The sequence below is a fragment of the Pleurodeles waltl genome, chromosome 9 (assembly GCF_031143425.1).
Source record: "Pleurodeles waltl isolate 20211129_DDA chromosome 9, aPleWal1.hap1.20221129, whole genome shotgun sequence".
Lineage (NCBI taxonomy): Eukaryota > Metazoa > Chordata > Amphibia > Caudata > Salamandridae > Pleurodeles > Pleurodeles waltl.
In genome coordinates, this window is record NC_090448.1 from 204,228,281 (window position 1) to 204,252,302 (window position 24,022).

At 43.3% G+C, this 24,022-nt stretch overlaps 1 protein-coding gene across 1 annotated transcript in view; it reads left to right on the forward strand.

Moving 5' to 3' along the window:
- CFAP20DC (CFAP20 domain containing) overlaps window positions 1-24,022 on the forward strand; it is a 1,731,599-nt gene that overhangs the window by 423,466 nt on the left and 1,284,111 nt on the right. Inside the window, exon 6 of the mRNA XM_069206541.1 lies at window positions 19,500-19,614. Coding sequence (XP_069062642.1) covers window positions 19,500-19,614 — 115 coding nt within the window. The remainder of the gene's footprint in view (window positions 1-19,499; window positions 19,615-24,022) is intronic.

A 24,022-nucleotide genomic window follows, 5' to 3' on the forward strand; every position in this document is an offset into this window, starting at 1 on the left:
TTCCAGAACCAGATGAGTAAGTTATGTGACGTTGACATTGTTAGAGTTCTGAGGTGGTGCTAGGGGTAGAGAATCAGTGTCACTCCTTTTCCTAGAGTGTAGGCCTTGTCCCCGGCAGTCTGCCCTACATTGCTTCGCTGTGTCAAAAGAAACATTACCTAAGCAATCTGAGGATCGTTGGCTGCTTCGACCCAGCTGAGGATCTGACAATGGCTTATAGGTCCCCTATTTCTTCTTCTGTACTCGCCAGCCCCCTAGACACTCCAGCACCTCTTCTGGCGTTGTGAACATTCATGTCTTTCCTTCTGCAATGTCCTTCAATTTCACCGGGAATAACATTGTATATTTGAGCTCTCAGTCAAGTAGAACTCGCTTTATTTCATCAAAGCAGTTGTGTTGCCTCTGAACTTGTAAGGTGAAGTCAGGAAAGATGCATACCGTGACATTTTCTATTTTAAGATTGGCCTGTGTGCGGGCCGCCTGCAGGATGGTGTCCCAGTCTCTGTATTTAAACATCCATGCTATTATTGTTCTTGCCCCCCCCCCCGGGAGGGGCCGGGGCTCTATGTACCCACACCAGTGTAAAAAAAAAAAGAAAACTTGGAGAGTCTTTTCAGCTTTAATATCAACACTGTGGCCCTCCGCCGCCTCAGGAACCTCCACCATACAGATATTTTTCCACTGCGCCCTGCCCTCCTTGTCTTGGAGGCGGGCAGTAATTGCCGTGTTTTGTTTCGTGAGGGTCTGTACCTGTTCTTCCTGGCGTTTTTGACAGATTATAGGCCGCAGAAGTTTGTTTCAGCAACCGTCAATTTTTTTGTAACTTATTAGGTTTACTTCAAGCGTTACAGTGTCAACCTTTGGATCCAAGGTGTCCTTGACACTCTGAATTGCAGTGATGGTGTCTCATAATTTGGGCTCTGTTTGCTGCGGGGGTCTGGATGATCAATCCCTGGTCCAGTTGGGCCAGGTGTTCCTTTAGCTGCCATTAGTGACACTGCATATTTGGCAATGCTATTTGTCTGTGTGAGGCGGAGGCCTCGGTTTCTCACCATAACCTTTCCTCAGGAGTCTGTTGGCCATTGTAACTTTCCCTTTACTTTTACAGGGCACTGGGGTCTATCCGGTAGTGGACACCCTGTCGCCGCTGCGTTTATTTTGTGCCCACCGTGCACCTGTCTCAGCTAGGCCATCTTGTGAAGTTTCATACACTGGTGGGAAGCCCCTGTTACTCCTGTGATCCCGGGAGGATACAGCTCCTCCAATTCACCGATAGTCCAGGTATGCTCCCACGGTGTTAGGGCAATCCACTGGCCTCAGCACATTGACGGGACCCCAACACAGTTCCTGCCACATCGGCTGCTGATCCTGCGGTGTATGCAAGCCTCTCAAATGTTGCGAGGCGGAGGGTGGAAGCAGGCCCTGCACTGCTATGGTCCAGGCAGCATCTTGTTGCCTGCGTGTCCTCTGACTCTCATCATTGTCCTCCCACTACCACTCTGCACGCCCCGCTCCTCCTAGATCGCTGTTGTCATCCTGGTATCTCCCGATCCAAAGATTGTATTCCGGAAAGGGGAGGTGCCTCTTTCATGCACGGTGCTCCGCGCTCCTTCCCTGAGCCCCACGACCCCCCCCCCCTCTACAGGGGGATCGTGGGTGCATCCAAGTCTCTGCTGCGGGCCCCAAAACAGCCACAGCAGTCAGCCTTGGACACCCCCTCACCTCACAGCCACAGGAAAGCAGCTAGGATCTCCGTGGGTTCTAGGGCTGGGCTTGCCCCCCAGGCCTCAGTCCCTGGAGGTTGGTGGCCATGTTGCTTCGATTTTCACTGCATGCCAGACGTTTTGCTGTAAACCTTCGGATCGGCTGTTTTGCTGTTAACCTGTGGACCGATCAACCCCGGAGATTCAGTGAGGTGCTGTGTGTGTGCTTTAGTCGATTACCACTCTCATGGCAGGATTATGGCGGATGTCTGGTGATTTGGTTTTGCGACGGCTGGAGGGTCCCTAGTGTGCGGCCATCTTTGGCACTGGTTAGCCATGTCCTCCTCACAAACATTCTTCTGCATCCAGTCTAAGGCCTAGAGAGAATTCAAAGATAAGGAATCTGCAGCTAGAAGTCTTTATCAGATGAACCGAATTCAAAGTTCAGGCAGTTGTGCCGCACATTTAGCGATGTATCCATTTTACACTTATTACATTTATACATAAGTAACTAGCTATGCTTGAGAGAAACATGGTATTTACACAGAATTTTGGAACCACTCCTGGGAAAACTCTATTGCCAGCAGGTTCTTCAGAGAAATATTTTGCTTGTACTCAAAAACTAGACATTATTCTATAGAGGTACATTTTCGACTACCTTTGCCATCTTTACAAGGTTAAATTGATGGTCATGTTAAATGAAACTGTACACTGTCACAATGCAGTGGTGTGTATTGTCCTGGGCTAAATTGCAGAAGACTATCATGTAAGTTGATGATTCTGTTGTGCAATGAGTGGGGACTACCTTAAAGCCTGTTTTTCTAAAGAAGGACTTACAAATGATAAAGAGGTGAAAGAGCTGCAGGTAGTCTTTAATTAATCTTCTTAAAGCAATCAGAACGTGGTGTAATAAAAATGATTGTGTTCCCATATTGTCTAACACATGTACAACAACAGAACAATGTGATTAGGACACTAATTAGGCAGAGACTGTGTTTCACAGACACGTCTAGTGGATTGGCTTCTCGCGATGGATTCTGGTTCAGGTCTGGAACACCATAGAGTCAAGGAACTGAAGAAGGGCCCCTTCGTAGGCGGAGCTGTTTAAAGGTTTAAAAAACATGTCATTTTGTGAGAGAGCAAACTCGGCAGATCCGGCACCTGGCGTCAGGTGTCATTTTCCATATTAATTAATAGGGCAGCTTTATTTTAAAATCTATAATTGTGTTGCAGCAAAGTACGGGGCCCAGAACTATCGTGGTCATGGTAAAAAATGACTCCTCAGCCCTCTCCCTCCCCCCCCCCCCCCCCCCCCCCCCCATGGACCAACCTTACCTCCTGCTGACGTGCATGTTGGAGCTTGGGATGGGTAGATTATTTTGTCCTGCAGGAACGTGTTGTTGGGACCAGATGCTCACTTTGTACCAGAGATACTGATGATAGAACTCTAGTTCCTGTACTGCTTCACTCCACAAAATATTGCTGTTTACTTTACATCGAGCCTAACTTCGTTTTCATCAGCATGACAATTTCAGTAGATTGAGTGAAGATGTCTCTTTCATTGGGAATCAACCATGTGATAAGCCATGTAGGTAGAGAGATCAAATTATGCTTGCTTGCCAACCATAATGGCCAATTTTTCTTACGGAGCAGTGCTATGAGAATGAGGTTTGTTCAACACACTGGCATAAATGCAAGTTTAGCCATTATGATGGGATATTTCTTTCAGGAAATACCAATGCTGTGAATGTTAATTAAATAAAAACCGTGACGATCTGTCACTAATCTATCCGCCTACCACGCTCAGACTAACAGAGAATTAACTGCTTGCCTGTTTGTAGAGTTGCTTACCACACCTGTGCTGTGCTGCCTGCCTTTGTGTTGCTTTACTGCTCTGGGAGATTCAAAGTACAGGTTGACAAGCTAGACAGGCTTCTGTATTTGTGATGATACAGGACATGCTGTTGCTTGCACAAGTTGATGTGGTCACGCAGAACCTGCTCTAATTAGGGGAGTAAAAGGTTACAACATGAGCAAGTTTGGTGTTGAGAGGAGTATGTCGCAAATTATATGCCTTTGGCACTGTTGAGGTTTTGTGCAGGAGTGCTTGATGAGATGGTGGTGGGATCAAGCAGGAACAATACACGTCGCATGGCAAATTTCAGTAGGCCATATGTCTGTCTCCTGTGTAGGTCCTGTGCACATGTACCTTTGCTTTCTTTACTTCTGATGGTTATACATTGCCATTTTTACTGTCTCTGGTATTGGGCTGTTGACGCGTGAGTGTGGTACTTTTAGTGAATTCTATTATGCTGACTGTTTGGGATATTAGGAAGTTTGAGAACCCTCTCCAAGAAACCACTGCAGCTCTCTCAAGCCCAGTTATGCATGGTCACGTTAATGAAGATTAATGCAAAGTTTGTTTGCTTAATCTTTCAGTGTTCGCATTCCTGTTACAATCTTTTTTGGGAGCTCTCTGTGAACTATGTTACAATAGTTCAGGTGTCTGATCAGAGGGCCAGACTACCATCCATTAAAAGGCATTTTTGGATTAGTGGAAAGACTTTCTGGAGCATGGACGGTTGTAAATTTACACCTTGGTCTACCACATTGGTTTAAGGAACACGAGAGATATCTGGGTCCATAAAAATACCCAGTTGTGGTGCTTTGTAAGGGTTTTTTGCAGGCAGACAATCTACTAAATTAACAGCGTGTGCTTTGCTGAACTAATGCATATACCAAAATTGAGTGTGTGTATTTGAGAAGAAAATGTTTGTTTTTAGGACTTGTATGCTGATGTTTGAAGAATCAAAGCTACTTTCCCTAAATATAAGTGTGATCTTGTAGTTGACAAATCTTTTTGGCATTGTGGAGGTTATACCTAATATTCCTTAAGTGCCAGTGGCACTGCAGCTATGACTATGTATTGCCTATGTAGAGGCGTGTCAAAAAGACAAAGCCTTATGTACATTTATGCTGGCAACCCTGCCTGGTGCATTGAGGTGATCATTACTAGTAATCTTGCATATTAGGACCACTACAATAACCTTGCCTGATGTGGTCACTATTACAAAACTAATACAGTTAGTAGCTCTAGATGATTTTCTTCGAACATAAGTAGCTCTTATTACAAAAAGGTTGAAGACCTGTGCTTCATGTTCTGTGGCTTGGGGGGCCCAGGGCTTCAAGCCCCTACTAAATGCAACCTTTTGTGTGTTTCCTTTCCCTTACCAGGATCTCTGTTTTTGTCCTAGTCAGTCACAGGAAGGCTGAACATCTTGTGAGTTCAAGTGTTATGAACTGGGAAGTGCCCAACTCCTGCTCATCTCCAGTTTATGAAAAATATTGGTTCTTTGCTCAATATCAGTTCGCTCATGTTTTCATAGAATGCCCATGTAGGAGTTCGTTCAATCACTATATGAAACAATGACGTCCATGACGTGCCTACTGTAGGAGGACGGACAGTTAAGCATTTATCCAAATGGACCGTGGTAATGTTCCTGGCAAAGTCATTTAATAAGAGAGAAAACATTTTCGTTGAAGAACAAGAGAATGATAAATGAACCCAACGCTCAGCAGTCTGATAGCAAATTGTAGCAGTTCAGTGTCAGTCTTGGCACGCACATTAACAAATGATTGTAAATTACAGCGCACACAGGAGCCAGTTGAATAGGTAATCTGGGCAGGCGAGAGGAGCAGTGCTCCTGGGCGGTGGGCGCCATTCACACACATTCACGACTTGGTTGCCATTGCATAGAAAAGAGTCAATCAAAGATGAAGATATTAAATAGAATTGCAAACTGAACTGAGAAGCAATTTTGCTTTCAAATGGTTTTTCAAATGTAGATGTTAAGTGTGAAATGAATGCAGCTAATGACCATAGCTGAGAGAGTTATGCACCTGCTGATCAATGGAATATTATTATAAATGAGGTTGATTTTCTTTTTGACTGCCTCATTTTTTTCTCAACGTGGTCTCATTACTTTTCTATCACATATCTGACCCTTCGATATGAATGCTCAAGTGCAGACATATTAATATAGAAAAAAAACACATTACCACTGGCAGTGCTCAGAAGGGAGGGGCATTATAAATTGCCCTGGGATTCTTAGATCTTAATGCGACCTGTTTTTTCATAACACATATTTAAGCCGATTTTGTTATTGCATTTGTGATGACTTGTGATACTTCTTGTTGATGGTATGAATTGGTTCAATGATGACAGGGTAATCTTTTGTTATTCTACATTTTACTTTCAACTATCACTGTTCACTTTAAATCCTTTGCTGCCAGGCCTTTTCCCCCTCAGGTGCCAGGCCCTTTTTTTCAGTTCGCACTTAGACCCTCATAACTTTTTGCCCACATAAGCTACCCACACCAAATTTGCGTCCTTTTTTCCCCAAAATCCTAGGGATTCTAGAGGTACCAAGAGTTTATGGGTTCCCCTGAAGGAGACCAAGAAATTTTACAAAATGTTGTTTAAAAAAAAAAAAAAAAAGTGCTGCAGAAGAAGGCTTGTGGTTTTTTCCCCCTGAAAATGGCATCAACAAAGGGTTTGCAGTTCTAAAATCACCAGTTTCCCAGCTTTAAGGAACAGGCAGACTTGAATCAGAAAACCCAATTTTTTAACACAGTTTTGGCATTTCACTGGGACATACCCCATTTTTATGATTTTTTGTACTTGGGTATGAAACCAATGCTGGATACCAGAAAGCTAAACATTTCTGAAAAGCAGACAACATTCTAAATTCAGCAATGGGTAATTTGTGTAGATCCTACAACGGTTTCGTACAGAAAATAGCAGCTGAAATAAAAAAATATAGAATTGAGGTGAAAAAAGCAGCCATTTTTCTCCACGTTTTACTCTGTAACTTTTTCCTGCAATGTCAGATTTTTGAAAGTAATATACCATTAGGTCTGTGGGACTCTTCTGTTGGCGGGGATATATAGGGCTTGTAGGTTCATCAAGAACTCTAGGTACCCAGAGCCAATAAATGAGCTGCACTTTGCAACAGGTTTTCATTCTATACTGGGTACACAGCAATCAATTTGCTGAAATATAAAGAGTGAAAAATAGTTATCAAGAAAACCTTTGTATTTCCAAAATGGGCCCAAGATAAGGTGTTGAGAACCAGTGGTTATTTGCACATCTTTGAATTCCGGGGTGCCCATACTAGCATGTGAATTACGGGGCATTTCTCAAATAGACGTCTTTTTTGCACACTATCTTACATTTGGAAGGAAAAAATGTAGAGAAAGACAAGGGGCAATAACACTTGTTTTGCTATTCTGTGTTCCCCCAAGTCTCCTGATAAAAATGGTACCTCACTTGCATGGATAGGCCTAATGCTCGCGACAGGAAACACAACATGGACACATCGCATTTTCCTAAAGAAAACAGGTGTGTTTTTTGCAAAGTGCCTACCTGTGGACTTTGGCCTCTAGCTCAGCGGGCACCTAGGGAAACCTAGCAAACCTGTGCATTTTTTAAAACTAGACACCTAGGGGAATCCAAGATGGGGTGACTTGTGGGGCTCCCACCAGGTTCTGTTACCAAGAATCCTTTGCAAACCTCAAAATTTGGCAAAAGAAAAAATTATTACTTTTTCCTCTCATTTCAGTGAAAGAAAGTTCTGGAATCTGAGAGGAGCCACAAATTACCTTCCACCCAGCATTTCCCCAAGTCTCCCGATAAAAATGGTACCTCACTTGTGTGGGTAGGCCCAGTGCTCGCAACAGGAAATGCCTCAAAACACTACCTGGATACTACAAAATTATCAAATACAAAACTACCTGTTTTTGCGGGGGGAGCACCTGCGTTTTTGGTCCTGGGCTCAGCAGCCATCTGGGGAAACCTACCAAACCCAGACATATCTGAAAACTAGACACCTGAGGGAGTCCAGCGAGGTGTGACTTGCGTGGATCCCCTAATGTTAATCCTTAATGCTAAACAAAACACATTTTCCCACATTGCTGTGTGGTATAACTGCACCAGGACAAATTTCCTACCACCAAACGTCCCCCTCATTCTCCCGGTAAAAATGATAACTCACTTGTGTAGGTGGGCCAAGTACCTGTGACAGGGAAGAGCCAAAAACATGTCAAAATTTAGGGGGAACCAAAGCAGGTCCAAAAGGGCAGTTTGAAAACAAAACATTTTTAGGCTGGCAAGTACAGCAGAAGTTTTATCGGTATATATGAGACGATGTTGGGTGGTAGGAATTTTGTGGATTCCTGCAGATTCCGGAAGGTCCCATCACAAAAATGGGGGAAAAATGTGTGCTTTCCAGCAAAGTTGAAGGTTTGCAGGGCACTGTGGGTAAGAAAATCGTGTGGGGTGCATGTGAAGCACCCCACCCTGGACACACCCAGATGTTTAGTTTTCAGATGCGTCTAGGTCTTGTGGATTTTTCTACATAGCAGCGTCCCAAAGTAAAAAAAAATAGTGCAGCCCTCACCATTCCAAGTGGGATGATTTTGAGAGTTACCAAGCTCTCATGGCCCAAATGTAAAACCAGAACCCAAGATAATCAAATGTCCTCCTGCTTGCCATGGGATAAGATGTTTTAGTGTACAGGGGAGAGCTGAAAGACTGTTACTCCCTTCAGTTCGGGTTGGGGCATAACCAGGCCCATACTGTTTGGTAGCCACCACCCCACTGTTTATTTTTATTTTTTAATATTCCCTGGCATCTAGTAGACTTTCTGCCCTCCCTGGGGTGCGGATCGTGGGTAATTGCCCAATCTGCCCACTGGTGGGCAGAACAACTTTGGCCCCATTTATTTGAGGTGGGGTTATGGCCATACCCCCAACCTCTTATTTTGAAGAAAAAAAAAAAATCTTCCCTCGCCTCAGGTGGGCTTTCTGCCCCCCTTGGGGCAGATGGGCCTTTCAAAAATAGGCCAATCTGCCCCCAAGGGGTCAGATTTGGCCAACAGTAATGTGCCCCCATGGGGAGCGACCCTTGCCCTAGGGGCTGTCCCCCCAAACAAAACACACGCACACACACCAATCCATGGTGTCTAGAGGTTTCTACCACCCTTGGGTGCAGATTGGCCTAACAAAAAAAGGCTGATCTGCCCCTAAGGGGGGCAAAAATAGCCTAAATACAATTTGCCCCCCAGAGGAGCGACACTTGTCTATATATATATATATATATATATATCCCTGGTGTCTAGAGGTTTCTTCCCCCCCCGGGGAGCGGCCCTTGCCAAAGGGGCCGCTCCCCTTATGGGTTAGTATAACAAAAAAAATCCCCTGGTGTCTTGTGGTTTCTACCCCCCTGGGGGCAGAAATGGCCTAAAAATTATTTGGCCCCCTGGGGAGCGACCCTTACCTAAGGGGTCACTCCCTATATATAAAAAAAAAATTAAACAAACCAAAAAAAATTATCCCAGAAATGGCCTATAATAATTTTGCCTCCGGGGGAGCAGCCCTTGCCCAAGGGCTTATGCGCAGGTATGAAGAAAAAAAATAATCCCTGGTGTCTAGTGGTTTCTGCCCCCCTGGGGGCAGATCGGCCTGATTATATTAAGCGGATCTGCCCCCAGGGGGGGGCAAAAATGGCCTAAAAATAATTTGACCCCCTGGGGCCTCTTCCCTTATTGAAATTTAAACACACAAAAAAAAATCCCTGATGTCTAGTGGGCGTTTCTGCTGCCCGATCGCATCGCAATCAGGCAGCAGAAATGATGTGAGGTCTTTCCTTTCATTTCTTGTTTCTCCCGCCTCACCTCCCGGTTGGAGGAGAAATGCAAAAGCATTTCTCTTCCGGGATCGCGCTGGAAGCATGCTTCGAGCACGATCCAAGGTGACCTCTGATGTCATCAGACGTCACTGGAGGGGTTGGAGTGGGGAGGGTCGGGGTGGAAGGGGAAGCGATTCCCCTTCCATCCTGGACTAGGGGTTGTGGGGGGTGTGGGAGGGAGGCCCGCTCCACCCCTGGGCCGGGTGCAGGATGAGCTGGAGACCAGCTCGCTCTAGGCACCCTTGGGGTTAACAATCTGAACACTTTGCAACATCATTTGGAGAGATCAAATAATTCCTAAGTGCAATAACCATTATATAAAAAATATCTACTTCATTATTTTATCACAAACGTTTTGTACCAAAAACATACATTACAAACTAGAATTTACCTTTGTCACACCATTGCTAACTTATTTCAAACCTTGTTTTTCTATACCAAAGTTACCACTGAGGTATCCCATTGCAAATGAAGCCAATCACGCAGTTATGGACCTGTGATGTTTGAATATAGTTTGAATTAAATTGTCATTTCTGCACGATCTGCAATCTTCTCAACCAAAACTCAAATGTTTACAAGCAGTTGCAGGGAAACATTAAATGTTGTTGAAAGCAGCCAAGCCAAAACCTAGTTTGATATTTTACATTTAATCTGTGATCAATTGTGACCGGGTCATATATTGTTGTTTATGAGACATTCCAGCAAATCGATGTGGCGACTGTACTTTAATTAAGCACTACTTATTTACTGCATGTTTAATTTCAAAATAAGGTGAACCTCCAAATCCCTCAACTGTTTGTTTCTTCATTCCTCTGTCAGTTATAAACATCCCTTAAAGTGTACAACATGAATCCGCTTCAGATATTTTTATTCCACAAAATAGTAATGATTGGTTAAAAGGAAAATGGATTGAGACAAATAAGGAAGTCTAAGAAGAGAATGAAACTGAAAGACACAGCCTCCACGTCCCATTGCAGAAATGCAACCGAAGAGGTAGGGCTTGGAATTGAGTTTGAAGGATATGTAGAACATTTTTATTCTTTAAGGTTAGAAGCCTTCGATGTGCATCATTGATACTAAAACTTGTCAGTATTATGCACAAATAATATCCAAAGTTTTGGATGCACGTATAAACAAATCTTAAAAAAGGATGAGAGTTGTTGCACTCTGTGGTGTGCACCTTAAGGTCACTGCTTACCACAGAGTAACCATCTCCCTGCTACACCTTTACATTTGAATTGCACCATACTGGTACAGGCAGCCGAACAGTACTAGCACCTGTTACAAATACAAAATGATGTTTAACAAATACATCTAACTTGCATAGTAAATCATCAGTCATATCAGCACAGTTTCCTGTAATGAGAAAGCAATGATCACAAGATATCAGACTTTGACAAAGTCAGTAGGTCTGGCATTGGCTGCCAGACTTTGACAATGCTAGTTTTGTTTTGTCCATTTTTTTGTAAAGTTATATTGTTATGGGAGCTGCTGAGCTCCCCTAAAATATTTTTTGTCACTTCAAAATTTGCATTAGTATTCCCCCACTCTGAAGGGAACTGAGTTTTGGAATGATATGTTCTGTGTGAAAGAGCAAAATACCTTCAGTAGCAGTGAAGTTAGCCAATGGCTGATGTGGGCTTACCTATTGCCCCATGCTGTATGCTCTAGTGGGCGCAAGGAAAAAAGTGTCTGACAAGCAGCAGACCGATTGATGAAGAAGTCTGACTGACAGCGCTTGAAGTAAGCATATTATTTATATAATTTTAGTAAATTAATAGGTAATTTGTCTCCTCTTTCCACTCTTGCTCTATCACTCGATTTCCTATATAAAGTAAGAAAGATTTTTTCGTGTTTTTTAAACAGTTTTTTCACTGCTGTATCTTATTTATATTCCAAATAAGCTTTCCCATATATATCAAAGATATTGCCTAAGCAGGTGAATAATAAACAATACTGTTTCTCACACGATTTCTTACATTATTGGATTCTCAGGTACTGTGTAGTTCAAAAGATATTTAGGTAAGCCTGGGTAGTTGCTCATTAGTGTTTTAATCCCTTACTGCAGCTTTCCGAGGGTTAACTCTTCCAGCTAAATACTGTTCAGGAATGATTGTCGTGTTGTACCCTACATTGCTATCAATTATTTTATAATAATTTTGTTAAACGTCCCTTGTAGAGTGAAATATGCTCAGTTTCCAGTATTGTTCGCTTTGAGTGTGTGGAAACAGTATGCAAGATGATGTGTGGAGACGCCGCAGTGAGGTTAGTAGTATGCCTTCTGTTTCTTCAAGGGTCAGATTATTGATATGTATTTGATTTTGGCGTAAAGTGTATGCATATGGACAGGGGAGATTCAAGGCAGCTAGACGCAGCACGGGTGTCTTGTTCTGGTTGTATTTTACGTTACTCTGGGACTTTGCTCTCAGTTAGGATTCAACCCTTGTGATTATTTAAATCCCATCTATTGTGAACCCAATTCTGATTTGTCTTTGATTGTGCTACATCAGTCCGTAAATCTTTAGCGTCTGTATGACCTGGGTCGACCCTCTCCTGCTAGGTAAGAGAGAGGTGGTTAACAGTAACCTGATGGTGCTGTATGATAGACTGTGAAATGTCCCTAGTTGATATGGAGTTAAAAAAGCAGGGTACTCGTGGTGTAGCTCTCCCCACTGTTATTTGGAAGGAAGTAAAATCCATGTAGAATAACAAAAGATGGGGAACATAAAAACATGCTGGACCCAACCATACATTTGGATGAAGGAGAACTACCTACATGTGAAAAGGGTCAGATCGAAGACTGTCCTCACACTTTTGAAACCATCAGACTTGGAAATTAAAAGAGCCTATTACATAGAGTTTAAAAATACGTTATTTTCTGACCTCACTTTTGTGCTGCGAAATAACGGTGTGGGCAGTAGCACAATTTTATAACTCTACAGGCTTTGGAAGATCATGCCACACCTTTAAACCAACTCCGAAGTGGAAGAGAGAGTTGAGTGCCTGTGTTATTTGCATATAACATACACTGCCTTAACTTAAGAACTTGTAGTCAGACTTTGAATACAATAGCAAGCGTCAGACTGATCCTCATTCTGAAGGGATGTGAGCCAGAACTAAATGTCCTGCACTGGATCCCAATAGATTTTTAACGTCAATCCAAAAGCAAACACATGCAGCATAAGGACTTTTTTAGCAAAGCAAAATAATACTTTTACAAGCTGTTCTCGAATTATGTGCTAACCAAAGATGGTTTGACAATGAGCACACAATTATCAAAAATTTAAGCAGGAAAATCCAGGGCAATGACCCTCTGAATCCAGTGCTGAAGGTTCTGAAATTTCCTCGACTTATCACTGAAAGCAATGCATAACCTTATTTTGGGCAAAAGACTGAAAATAGAATTGTTTAGGCAGTTCTTCGACTTGTAGAAATGATTTAATGTTGCAATGAAGCACAATCTATTGATTGCACCGTTAACCCCACAAAAAGGAGTAAGGGTTTCTTGGCGAGGTCTAATAATCACTGAAGTGTCTGCTGTGCCTAGAATACACTAGGAACTCTAATTTTAACAATGACCATTCCAGATGTTCAGGCACCATAAGTAACATGGCCAACTGGTAAAGATTTATAGGTACACACCGGCTTGCAAAAAGCACTCATTATGCTTTTCTTCTAAAAATTATTCTCATCACCTGCATGAGATCTGGAGGCACAGGATTTTCTTATATGGCACCAGAAATATGTAACAGTCTTCCACTGGGCCGCTGATCAAAACCTAACCACATGAAATTTTGAAAAGGCCTACATCCCTGGCTGTTCCGCTAGTTTCTGGTGCCATTCTCTTCACGTTTGCGCTGGGACACCCTTTTCGGGTAGCTGTTGCACTGTACAAATGCCATAATGATAATAATCTTTCTTTGATTACATTTCATACAGTACAGTAGAAATAACACCTTCCTTTGGCATTTCGTTTTAGGGACTTTGCTATTTGTTTTTTGTTTGTTTCTACAAGGATTTTGCCTACTTCCAAAGCCCAGTCTACTAGAATGTCACCCTAATGCCCGGTTGTACCACTGCTACAGTCAAATGGAGGCATACAGCCTGATACTACCAGAAGCAACAACGAAGGGTGCTTTATAAACTGTATCTTCACTTGTATGGTAACCTTATCAACTACTATTGGTGCGCTATGGGGAAAACTGGTTATTGGTCACAGTGTGACAGAGATGTCTCCTTCAGGTCTAGGGTCACAGCTGTCACTGTGACGCCGCGGGGACCTGCGGTGTCCCCCTCAGGGGCTGTGGTCGGATCAGCAGTCTGCGTTTCGGGTGGCAAGACCTGCCGCGGGCCGCTTTTTGGGCCGCAACCTGTTTTCTCAACTGCGGCGTGGCTCAGGAGTCCTTTCTTGGGCTCTGGGACGCGCCGCGTTTGCTTGCGGCCCCTTTAATTTTTACCTATTTGCTGGGTTTCTTTTTTCCTTTTTTCTTCTTTTTCCATTTTCTTTTTGTGGCCATATTTTCTTCTTCCTAGGTGTCTGTGTTTCCTTCCCTGCATACATTGCACTACCTTTTCTACATTGGCACTTTTTCCATTCATCTGTATGTGGCTTTCCCAATCCAAGATGGTACCTTTAGTTCTTCCTACATGTCACTTCCTGTTTGTCAGTATATAAGCACTGAAGGTCTTCTTTTCCTTGCGTTACAAACACTTCCGTCCTGGTGGTGCTCCTTGCTCCTGCTGCCTGTGTTTTTGGACCAATCCTGTTTTTTGCCTGCAGTTTTGTTGTTCCTGATTCTTTGTTCTTGACAGCTTCTCTTTTTTGGCTCTTTTCAGGAGTTCCTGTAATCTGAGGTTTTTTCTCAATTTTGGGTTTTTCCTGTGGGACTCCTTCTGGAGATTACGGCCTGCTAGGAGTTGTATTGTCAGCAGCACCATGGCTACTGAAAAGGGTTGCCCTTACCTTGGTCAGTCCAGAACCAGCAAGAAACCAGGTGGTGCCCCAAAACAAGCAGACTACAGCGGTAAGAAGCATGCATACCGTGACAGTCACTGCAGCAAAGTTGCCTGCGATGAGAAAAGAGAGGTAAAATCCAGGACTCTGATAATATTTCAGTCTCATCCTTGGATTTCCTAAATAGGGTAAGCAAGAGATATTTGTCACTGTCCTGATGGTGGTGTGTGATAGGCTGCGAAGGGACCCCCATTGTCAGAAACTTAGAAAGGTAATCAAAGTAAACTCCTTCCCCACTGGGCTTTGGAAGTAGGTAAAATCTTTGTAGACACATAAACAAAAAAACAAATAGCAAAGTCCCTAAAATGAAATTCTAAAGGAAGGTGTTAATTCCTCTGTGATGTCCTATAATCAAAGAAAGATTATTATCAATATGATATTTGTACAGTGCAACAGCTACACGAAAAGGGTGTCCCAGCGCAAGAGAATGGCACCATAAACTAGCGGAACAGCGAGGGATGTAGGCCTTTTCAATATTTCACGTGTTTAAGTTTGGTCAGCGGCCTGGTGGAAGATTGCTACATATTTTTGGTGCCACATAAGAAAATCCTGTGCCTCCAGATCTCATGCAGGTGATGAGAATACTTTTTAGAAGAAAAGCATAATGAGTGGTATTTGCAAGCCGGCATGTACCTATAAATCTTTGAGTGCACAAAAGCTGGCCCTCCTTTCTGAAGAGCATAAACACTTAACATAAATATTGTATGTTTTTCTTCTGGTAGCCAGCGAAGCTGTTTCAAGGAGGAAGAGACGTAGCAGTACGAAGTAAACTTAATTAGAGCCATGGCTACTTGATTCTGCATGCGTTACAAGCGGCTAATCATGCACTTTGGTAGTACCAGATATTACAAACTGTAAAAGTCAACCTGCGATAGCATAGTGGCTTAGGCCACAGAGCACCTCAAGTCATCCCTGAGCAAATACTGGTGTCATATGTCCAAGCAAAACAACGTGTCAGCAATTATCTGCATCATGTGAAAAAAATATTGAAATACAGGCATTGATCTTCTTCACCCCGAGTCATCAAATAGTCTGGCTTGGCATTGTGCCACATGCTAGCCTTCATGATCACCTTTGGTGTTCACCAGGTCTATGAGCAGCGATGTCAGCAGCAGGAGGCTGCTGTTGGAATGGCTATATATTTGTTGGTAGTATTGATAAGACTGCTGAACTCCACTTTATGGTGCCTCAGCATGTATGATTTATGCATGCAGGTGCTCGTTATGGTAACAGACTATTTTTGTTGTAGTCCCTTCTTTTTGTCTACACTCTATTGTTTATCGCAGGCTGAGGCCCTAAAGAAGTCAGTAGCTCCGTCTAAAAAGTGTTCTGACGTTTCATGTTGGTGGAGGCAGCGTGTGTTGAGGTTAACGCTGTATACTAGGTATTAAGAAACACTTTGTAGCAGGGCCTTATGTCTGCAAACCCTCCCTTTTCATTGCTGCCTCTTGCTCATTGTATCCTGGATAACGCCTTTCTTTAGCTCTGGGATTGTTGCCTCAGGCCTGGGTGGGGATCAGCAATATGATGTTGGCTGGTGCAGCCACTCATTGCCAAGTGCTTATTTGGGGCCTGACACTTTAAATCCCAAGAAGAACTGGCATGGTACTCAGTGGTCAAGATGTACCGAGCTCTAATTATCCCCTGGAGGCATGTAGTAATGCTGGGCTGAGCTTCTGCCACTTCATTCTTCTACTGATGGTTGCCAGGTAAGTCACGCTGGATCAGTGCCCTTAAGCGCATTCTTCGTGCCAAAGAGTTGGGATGCAATTTTTAACTCCTCACCTTCTCCTCTGGGTATAAGTTGGTTAATCTCTTGAAGCACAAAGAGTGCACTGTGGCCAACACAGCTGGCAGCATCAGTGCCCCAAGTAGAAGATTAGTAATGTTTGTTGTGTTGATGAGGCTAATCATCTCCTGAGCCATGTTAGCATAAGCTCCCTCGGTGAAGCAAAGTTCAAGAGGTGAGGACCAACTGCTGACAATTCCCTTTACCCTGGGGAGGGACACAATGATTCCCCTGTGACCCCTTAAAATAAATCAAAGGGCTGGAAAGTATTGGTGGCCATTGGATGCATTAAGCATGGAAGAGATTGCTTGGTGACACCACTGTAGCTTCTTCCTACTACAGAGAATGAGCACCACGGCATGTGGCTGGTACAGTAGTGGTCCTGCCCGGGACAGCCACACATCAATATGTGGGGAAGATCTTGGTGCACCACATTCCCTTTTTTCACCGACCGGTTGAGCAGTGAATGGGGGCGGGGTCGTCACAGTTCTGAAGCGACAGCGCTGTTGGAGTGTCGCAGATCTATGGTGTGGCAAAGCAATCTGAGACAACAAGTTGCTAGGTAAACCTGGAGAGAGGTGCAAGTTCTCAAAATCCTTTTTATTGCTACTAATCACAAGGCCCTTGATGTGGTTAGCGAGACTGATGAGCATGTGTGAGTGATCGCTCATGGGAGAGGAGCCATCTAGCAAGTGTATCCTTATTGACACTATATCTAATGCAGTTGTAAAATTTGCATTACAGTAGTTTTTATAGTTTTGGTGTTTATACTGTTACTGGGTTTTTTTCAGTAAAGGGTTAGAAGATCAGTGTATTGGGAAGTTCACATTTATCATTAAATTAGTGTTTAAGCAACAGTAATAGACTGCATTTATAAAACAAACCTTGAGATAGCCAAGAGGTCTGGCATTGGCTGCCTGGCCTTTGACTTTGTCATGCTTGTTTAATGTTTTGTTTACGCTTTATTGTGGGAGAGCTGCTGGACCATCACAAGTATTGTAAATTAAATTGGCTGAAAGCTAACATATTTCTTAAGTCACTGACCCTGAAGGGAACAACTCTGTGTGCGAATGTGCTCCTGTGAAAGAGCAGACTCTATCATTGCCCCATGATGCAGCTTTATTGACTCAACAGCAGGCTGATGAACAAAGAGGGCTGGCTGTTAGTCCCCATAAGTAAATATGTATATAATTTTGGTAAAATCAAAAATGTGGTTAACAGTATTGATAAAAGGATGCTCGCTGGGCTGACCTGCCGGGTAATCATCACTGTTTCTTCCAAAAACCAGCAGAGGTTTTTTTTAAAAAAAATTTATGTGTTGCTATCTCAGATAGAGAATGTATATATCATTGTTTCCTGGTACGTGCCAGTTAGCATATTTCTTCCAATGTAACAGCATCCTTCAAAGAGGGAGTATTTTCAATGCAATGCTACTTTTTCCCTGAGCCTTGTAAGCTACAACGAAGGCCGCCCTGCCATCTAAGTACCTGGGCTAAGTTACTACACTAACAACAGTGATTCTTATCTGTGAAACATGTATATTATTAATAAAAAAACAGCATAATGGCTTCAATTAGCTTTGCGACAGAACATGCAGCCAGAAATGCACCTCTCACACTCAAATGCAAAGAGTGGTTTAAACACCTCCATATAAATTTGAACACATATTTATGTACGGTGCATATAAAAACACCTCTTAAGATACACCCCAACACAAATCTAATCATCTAAAGTATCCAAAAGGAGTATGTAATGTCCCAAAACCTCGAACCTGCAACATATAATAGAGTACATATAATATATATAGCAAAACAGGTTTCCAACAGGCAGCCATACATGACTCAAATAAAAATAATGTCCATTCATGTGTGATGATTAGCAATGGCAATTTCCTTGAGTTTGTTAAGGCCTAGTCGACGACGTTTCGATCATCTATACTATGTAGGGTCTCATTGGAACAGAACAAATTTTAAAGGGACACTTTCTAATAAACTAAAACAAAACACGTGCATCCACTAAAGTGCAAGAGAGTAAGATTCTGCTTACAAGAAGGAACTTTGCACTGTTTCCCCCTTGGTAAAAATAAATCAGAGTTGGCTGTCAGTTGGCATCAAATAGCTTGAAAAGTCTAAAAATTACGCTCAAAAGGTCTCCAGGGTGCTGATTACATAATGGGTTAGCCCTTTGGGCAAGGGTCTCAAAATGATGTTGCCCTATATATGTATCTATTAATTATATAAAGTGCATAATAACAGGGTCCTGCAGGGTGCATAGATCAAATAAGGAATAGACCTCACTCAATATGCGAAGCACAAAAAGGGCACAATGATCCGATAAGGAAGACATGCTGCTGTGCATAACCTGCTGTGCATAATCTCACCGCTCTTTTTATATCCACTTTACATAAATATATGTGTTCAAATTTTTATTGAGGTGTTCACATCACTCTTGGCATTTGAGTATGAGAGTTGCCTTTCTGGCTGCATGTTCTGTTGCAAAGCTAATTGAAGACATTGTGCAGTTTATTATTAATAATAATATATATGCATCACAGATTAGAACTACTGTTTTGAGTATTGCAACTGTTTCCTGAGTCCAGGAGGAACCACGTCATAAACTCCTTTTTATAAATTTGATGCATATGCATTTACAATATTGCCCTCTGTGTGATCATGGACGTGGTGTCTTTTGTACACATCCACACACATTGTGTGTCCCTGGCATCATGATATGAGGAAAGGAACAGTGAGCTATGCATCCGTGGATGTTAATTTTTTATTTGGAAAAATATGCCCACAAACTGAAACAGACAGGCAATGCTTTGTGTCTCCCTTTAGGCGGACAAAAAGCCTACATCAATTGGCAGTTGCACTTTTAGGCATAGAAATCCTGTAATGTGTTCCCATTTCATAGGTGACAGGGTGTCCCAAGATAGCACGGGCTCAAGGGGCCGGAACAAGCATGATTATTAAAGGGTAGGCCTTCTCAGTTCACACAAATTGAATTCTTTCGTAGACTGAAGGGCCAGTGTAGAGCGCAGACATAAATTAGCATGTAAAGTGATTTTATGCTTGCAGGCTGGCAACCACCGGGTTGAGCTTTACAACCCAAGACCAATACTTAGCTTTTGAAAGATGAATTTTCTAAAATTCTCATTTTCTCTCCATGCTGTGAATTGCATACCACTGCAATGCTATCCTAAGGTCATACATTGATTGTCATTTTTATTTTCTCTTTTTGTTACAGGATAACTGACTTGGGCAACATCAAGAGAAGATTATATTTGTCAACGGTCCACAAGGAGTTATCAACAACCCCTTTACATGCAAAAATCCCTCTTTTCATTATCAAACGCAAAATCGTAAGTCTCTTGAAACACATGGAAATTCTGCTGACTATAATTCCGCCTTCAAGAAGTGTTGAGTGAAGACTTTTGAAGCCTAGGCGTTTTAACTGCTAACCCAGTTACAGTGTGTTAAAGAATCCATATGATGCCAGCACGCAATGCACAGGAGGACGGCTTTAGAAAGCCTGCCTCAGCTCTTAACTGTAATTTATTTGATCTAATTTTCTTCGAGTTCTCCATTTTTTTATTTTTTTTACAACTGTGAGGTGAATACTACTTTTAAAGTAGGAATACGACACACATACATATTAATGCATTTATTATACTTCCGGGTAACAGTCTTGGGGCACAGATGTGCTTGCTTAGATTCCCTGTGTGTTTTGCGTTTGCACTGTCTAAAGTGCATGCACATAACTCGCAATTTCGTTGAGGTATTGCATGAACTGCATCAAACACAGCTGGGAAAAAGAGAGAGGTAATCGTTGCTCACTGTTTACGACCTGTAATGTCTTCAGTTCATGCACCAACCAGTGCAATGGCATTTGTTTTCTCCTCATATACATATTTTTTTTAAACATATTGTGAAATCTCTTTATCGATCATCTGTGATAATATAAGGGTATTAAGAGTAACTTCACACTCGATTTGGATACTTTTGTCAAAGATGTGCTGGGCCATAGGTCCTGTGGTCTTGTGCCTCTAACGTGCAGAAGGTGGGTGTGAAAAGCCTTTGAATCTAAGCTATAACTATGCTGGTATTTACCACATTACCTAGGGCCGCTCACGTTCCCGCCTCAGGGAGGACCTTTTTCAATCAATCAGTCAGAGGATTTGTAAAGCGCAGCACTATCACCCCTAAGGGTATCTAGGCGTTGTTTCCCCTTTATAGTTATGACAGCAAAAGGCCTGATAGTGTGGCGGATTTTCCAGTGTCATAAGTCGGTTTAAGGGTTTGTGAAAGGGAACTCGAAAGTAATAAGAGAATTTTCATGAGATGAGACATCGGTAACAAAGGGTGTGCAGAATTGCCGTAGTCGCACTCGTAAATTCTGTATTTTTTTTAAAGAAACTTTGCAATGTTGCCCAATGCGAGGCTTAATTTTTTAAGGTACAGTTTTAGCAGCCCTTGGCAGCAAATAAGGGACTGGCACAACTTAATAGTCATCCCTATGCCCTGCTGTCAGCCCCTTCCTACACAAAAGGCTTAGGGATAAAGTCTCCACTTTTACCCAAACAGGATTTACAAGTGGACCCGCCTTCCGAACCCAGAGCAATGCTCAATCTCCGCACCTGCAGGGTATGGCGACTTTTCCTCCTGAACTACTGCGTCCCTACTAGCACCTCTTACCTCGTGATCACAACAGTACTGCAGCCTCCGAGCATCTCGTGCTGTATCGTGCCCCACCTCCTCCCACTTTGACCTTTCTCTCCATTGCCTTTTTTGCCCACAAATATTATGTTTGTATAGTGACTAGAATGATAAATCATCTTTTTCACCACTGTCTTTGAAAAGTCCTGCTTCTGTGTTCTATAAAGATCTTGAGCATCATTATCAATATTACAGCTCAAAAAACCTTACATGAAGTATGGTATGTCCTTTCCAGTGACTTGGGCACACAAAGAAAGTAACAGTCCCCTGTCCCCTACTCGATTCTATACTTTGAGTCATCTCTTCACTGTGACTATCATGACTCTTTTCACTGACTATTGTTGTTTACCATACCAGTCAGAAGGTTGTACCTCATATGAATACATTTCTCAGCAGGAGTTACCTGATGGACAGCAGTTAGCCATTGCACTGGCCCTGTCATTCCGCCAGCCTTGCACTCAGATGCCACCTCTACCAATAGTGATGACCACCTTGGAATGGACCCTCTTACTTCTCCAGGATTTATAGCGGGCCCGCAAGTCACCCTGAAAACAGCTGATGACATAACTATGACTCCAGATTTCCTCAGATGCCTGGGGTCTGCACCCGCTGCCTGTCCCTTGGGGTGCCATGAGGTGCCCCGCTTCTCTGGACAGAGGCAGAGGGCCCTGTGGCCCCTGTGAACACCACCACTGTTCGGACCTCAACTTACCAGCTACTGCCTTTGCTGATATGACCACAGGACCCATGGCCCAGGAGCACAAAGCCAGACCATCATCACACCTGGATTCTCGGTTGCTTCTCCTGGGCAACCCTCCACCCCCTAGTTTTCTTCTTCCAAACACTTCTGTTAGACCCACCAAGGGACTCTGTCTCCATCCTCCCAACCAAGATGACTATGTTACATCTTACTTTGGGTGAGCAGCCTGTTGCTAACGGGCTGATCACTTTTGCAGCTTTGTTATGTTGTTCCAACAGTAATTTACCAAAAGGCATGAGTGACCACTGCTGTACACCACACACTCAGCGCAAATTAGGGACAGAGGGACAGACAACGTGAGGGGGCACCAGTACCCATATCCACAGCAACATACCCCCACCAGATGGTACACCACCCTCTGACATGGTTCCTAACCTTTAATATCAGGGGCATGCACACATCGTGCCACCGCTTCTCCATATATTCCTACCTTAAGCGACACCACACACATGTGTATTTCTTCTAGTAAACACATCTCACCAGCATAGAACTCCAACACCTGAGGAAGCACAGGTGAGGCACTGTCTACTGCGCAACATACTCTGCCTATAACCGAGGAGACTTGATTTTGGTTCGCCCTGATAAGCCCTTCCAGCCCCTGAAAACTGTCATAGATGGCGAGGGCAGATACGCCTTCATAGAGGGCTGTCTTGATAGTACCCAGGTGCTGCAGGTGTTCACATATGCTCCTAACACAGAGCAGTTCAGCTTCCTGGCCTCTCTACTGGGGGTCCTGGCACAAGGCCAGATATCCCCTGGATACTAGGTGGGGACTATAATAGTGTACTAGATGTCCATCTTGAGAGGTCACATCCGCTTCTTCCTCAAGCGCCTCCACTCAATGCAATTTGCCAGTTGGACTAGGCACTAGTCCCAGCTGGACACCCTCAAACAATATTCACACTTCACACAGCACCTCATGGTTTATAGATTTATATGTACGCATTGACCGCTTCTTTTGCTCATCCACTATCCTCCTGCAGCTCAAACACTAAATATATATTTAGCTTTTTGTGCCATATATATATATATATACATATACATATGGCACAAAAAGCTAAAGATTTGATTGAGTTTTCACTTTAAACCAACAAGCAATGACCAAATTATTTCTGTCATAAATGGAAAAATGAAAGGGAATTTGAAACACTCTTAGCCAAAAGGCTGCTGTCCAAAGCATAACAGAGAAAAAATGGCACCATGCCTTTAAGACTCGAGAAAGACCTAACTCAGATGGAGGCAACCCTAACAGAGGTAGAAGGATGGGTGCCACATAATGCAGAGACCTGAGTGACCATTAACAAGTCCAAAACGCGCCATGCCACTCTCCTGGAGCACCTCTGTTGCTACAACTTTGCAGCATATAAAGCTAAGGTGCGTGCCACAGACAATAAAAAAGGCGGCTTCCTGGCATGGCTAGTGCATCAGGAGGTCACTGTACCCTCAATCACAGAGGTTGTCCTAGACCCAGGTCCCCCCCCCTTATGAACCCAACACGGTATTCTCCGGGCATTCTACATCTTCTAGTCCAATCTCTACCGGCCATGGCCTGTGAAGCATTCAGGAGAAACACGCTCCATCATAGAGAGTCCTACTGTAGGAAAATGGCTCCCTGTTGCAGTTACCCCCCATTTTTTGCCTGATATTGATGCTGACTTGACTGAGAAGTGTGCTGGGACCCTGCTAACCAGGCCCCAGCGCCAGTGTTCTTTCACTAAAAATGTACCATTGTTTCCACAATTGGCACACCCCTGGCACACAGATAAGTCCCTTGTAAAAGGTACCAGTGGTACCAAGGGCCCTGTGACCAAGGAAGGTCTCTAAGGGCTGCAGCATGTGTTGTGCAACCCTTAGGGACCTCTCACCTAACACATGCACACTGCCATTGCAGATTGTGTGTGTTGGTGGGGAGTAAAAGGCAAAGTCGACAGGGCATCCCCCTCAGGGTGCCATGCACACAAAATACTGTCTGTGGCATAGGTAAGTCACCCCCTAGCAGGCCTTACAGCCCTAAGGCAGTGTGCGCTATACCACAGGTGAGGGCATAGCTGCTTGAGCAATATGCCCCTACAGTGTCTAAGTCCATTCTTAGACATGGTAAGTACATTGTGGCCATATTAAGTATATGGTCTGGGAGTTTGTCAAAAACGAACTCCACAACTCCATAATGGCTACACTGAATACTGGGAAGTTTGGTATCAAACTTCTCAGAATAATAACCCCCCCCCCCCCTATGCCAGTGTTGGATTTATTAAAACAATGCACACAGGGGGTATTTTACCCAATCCTTCAGT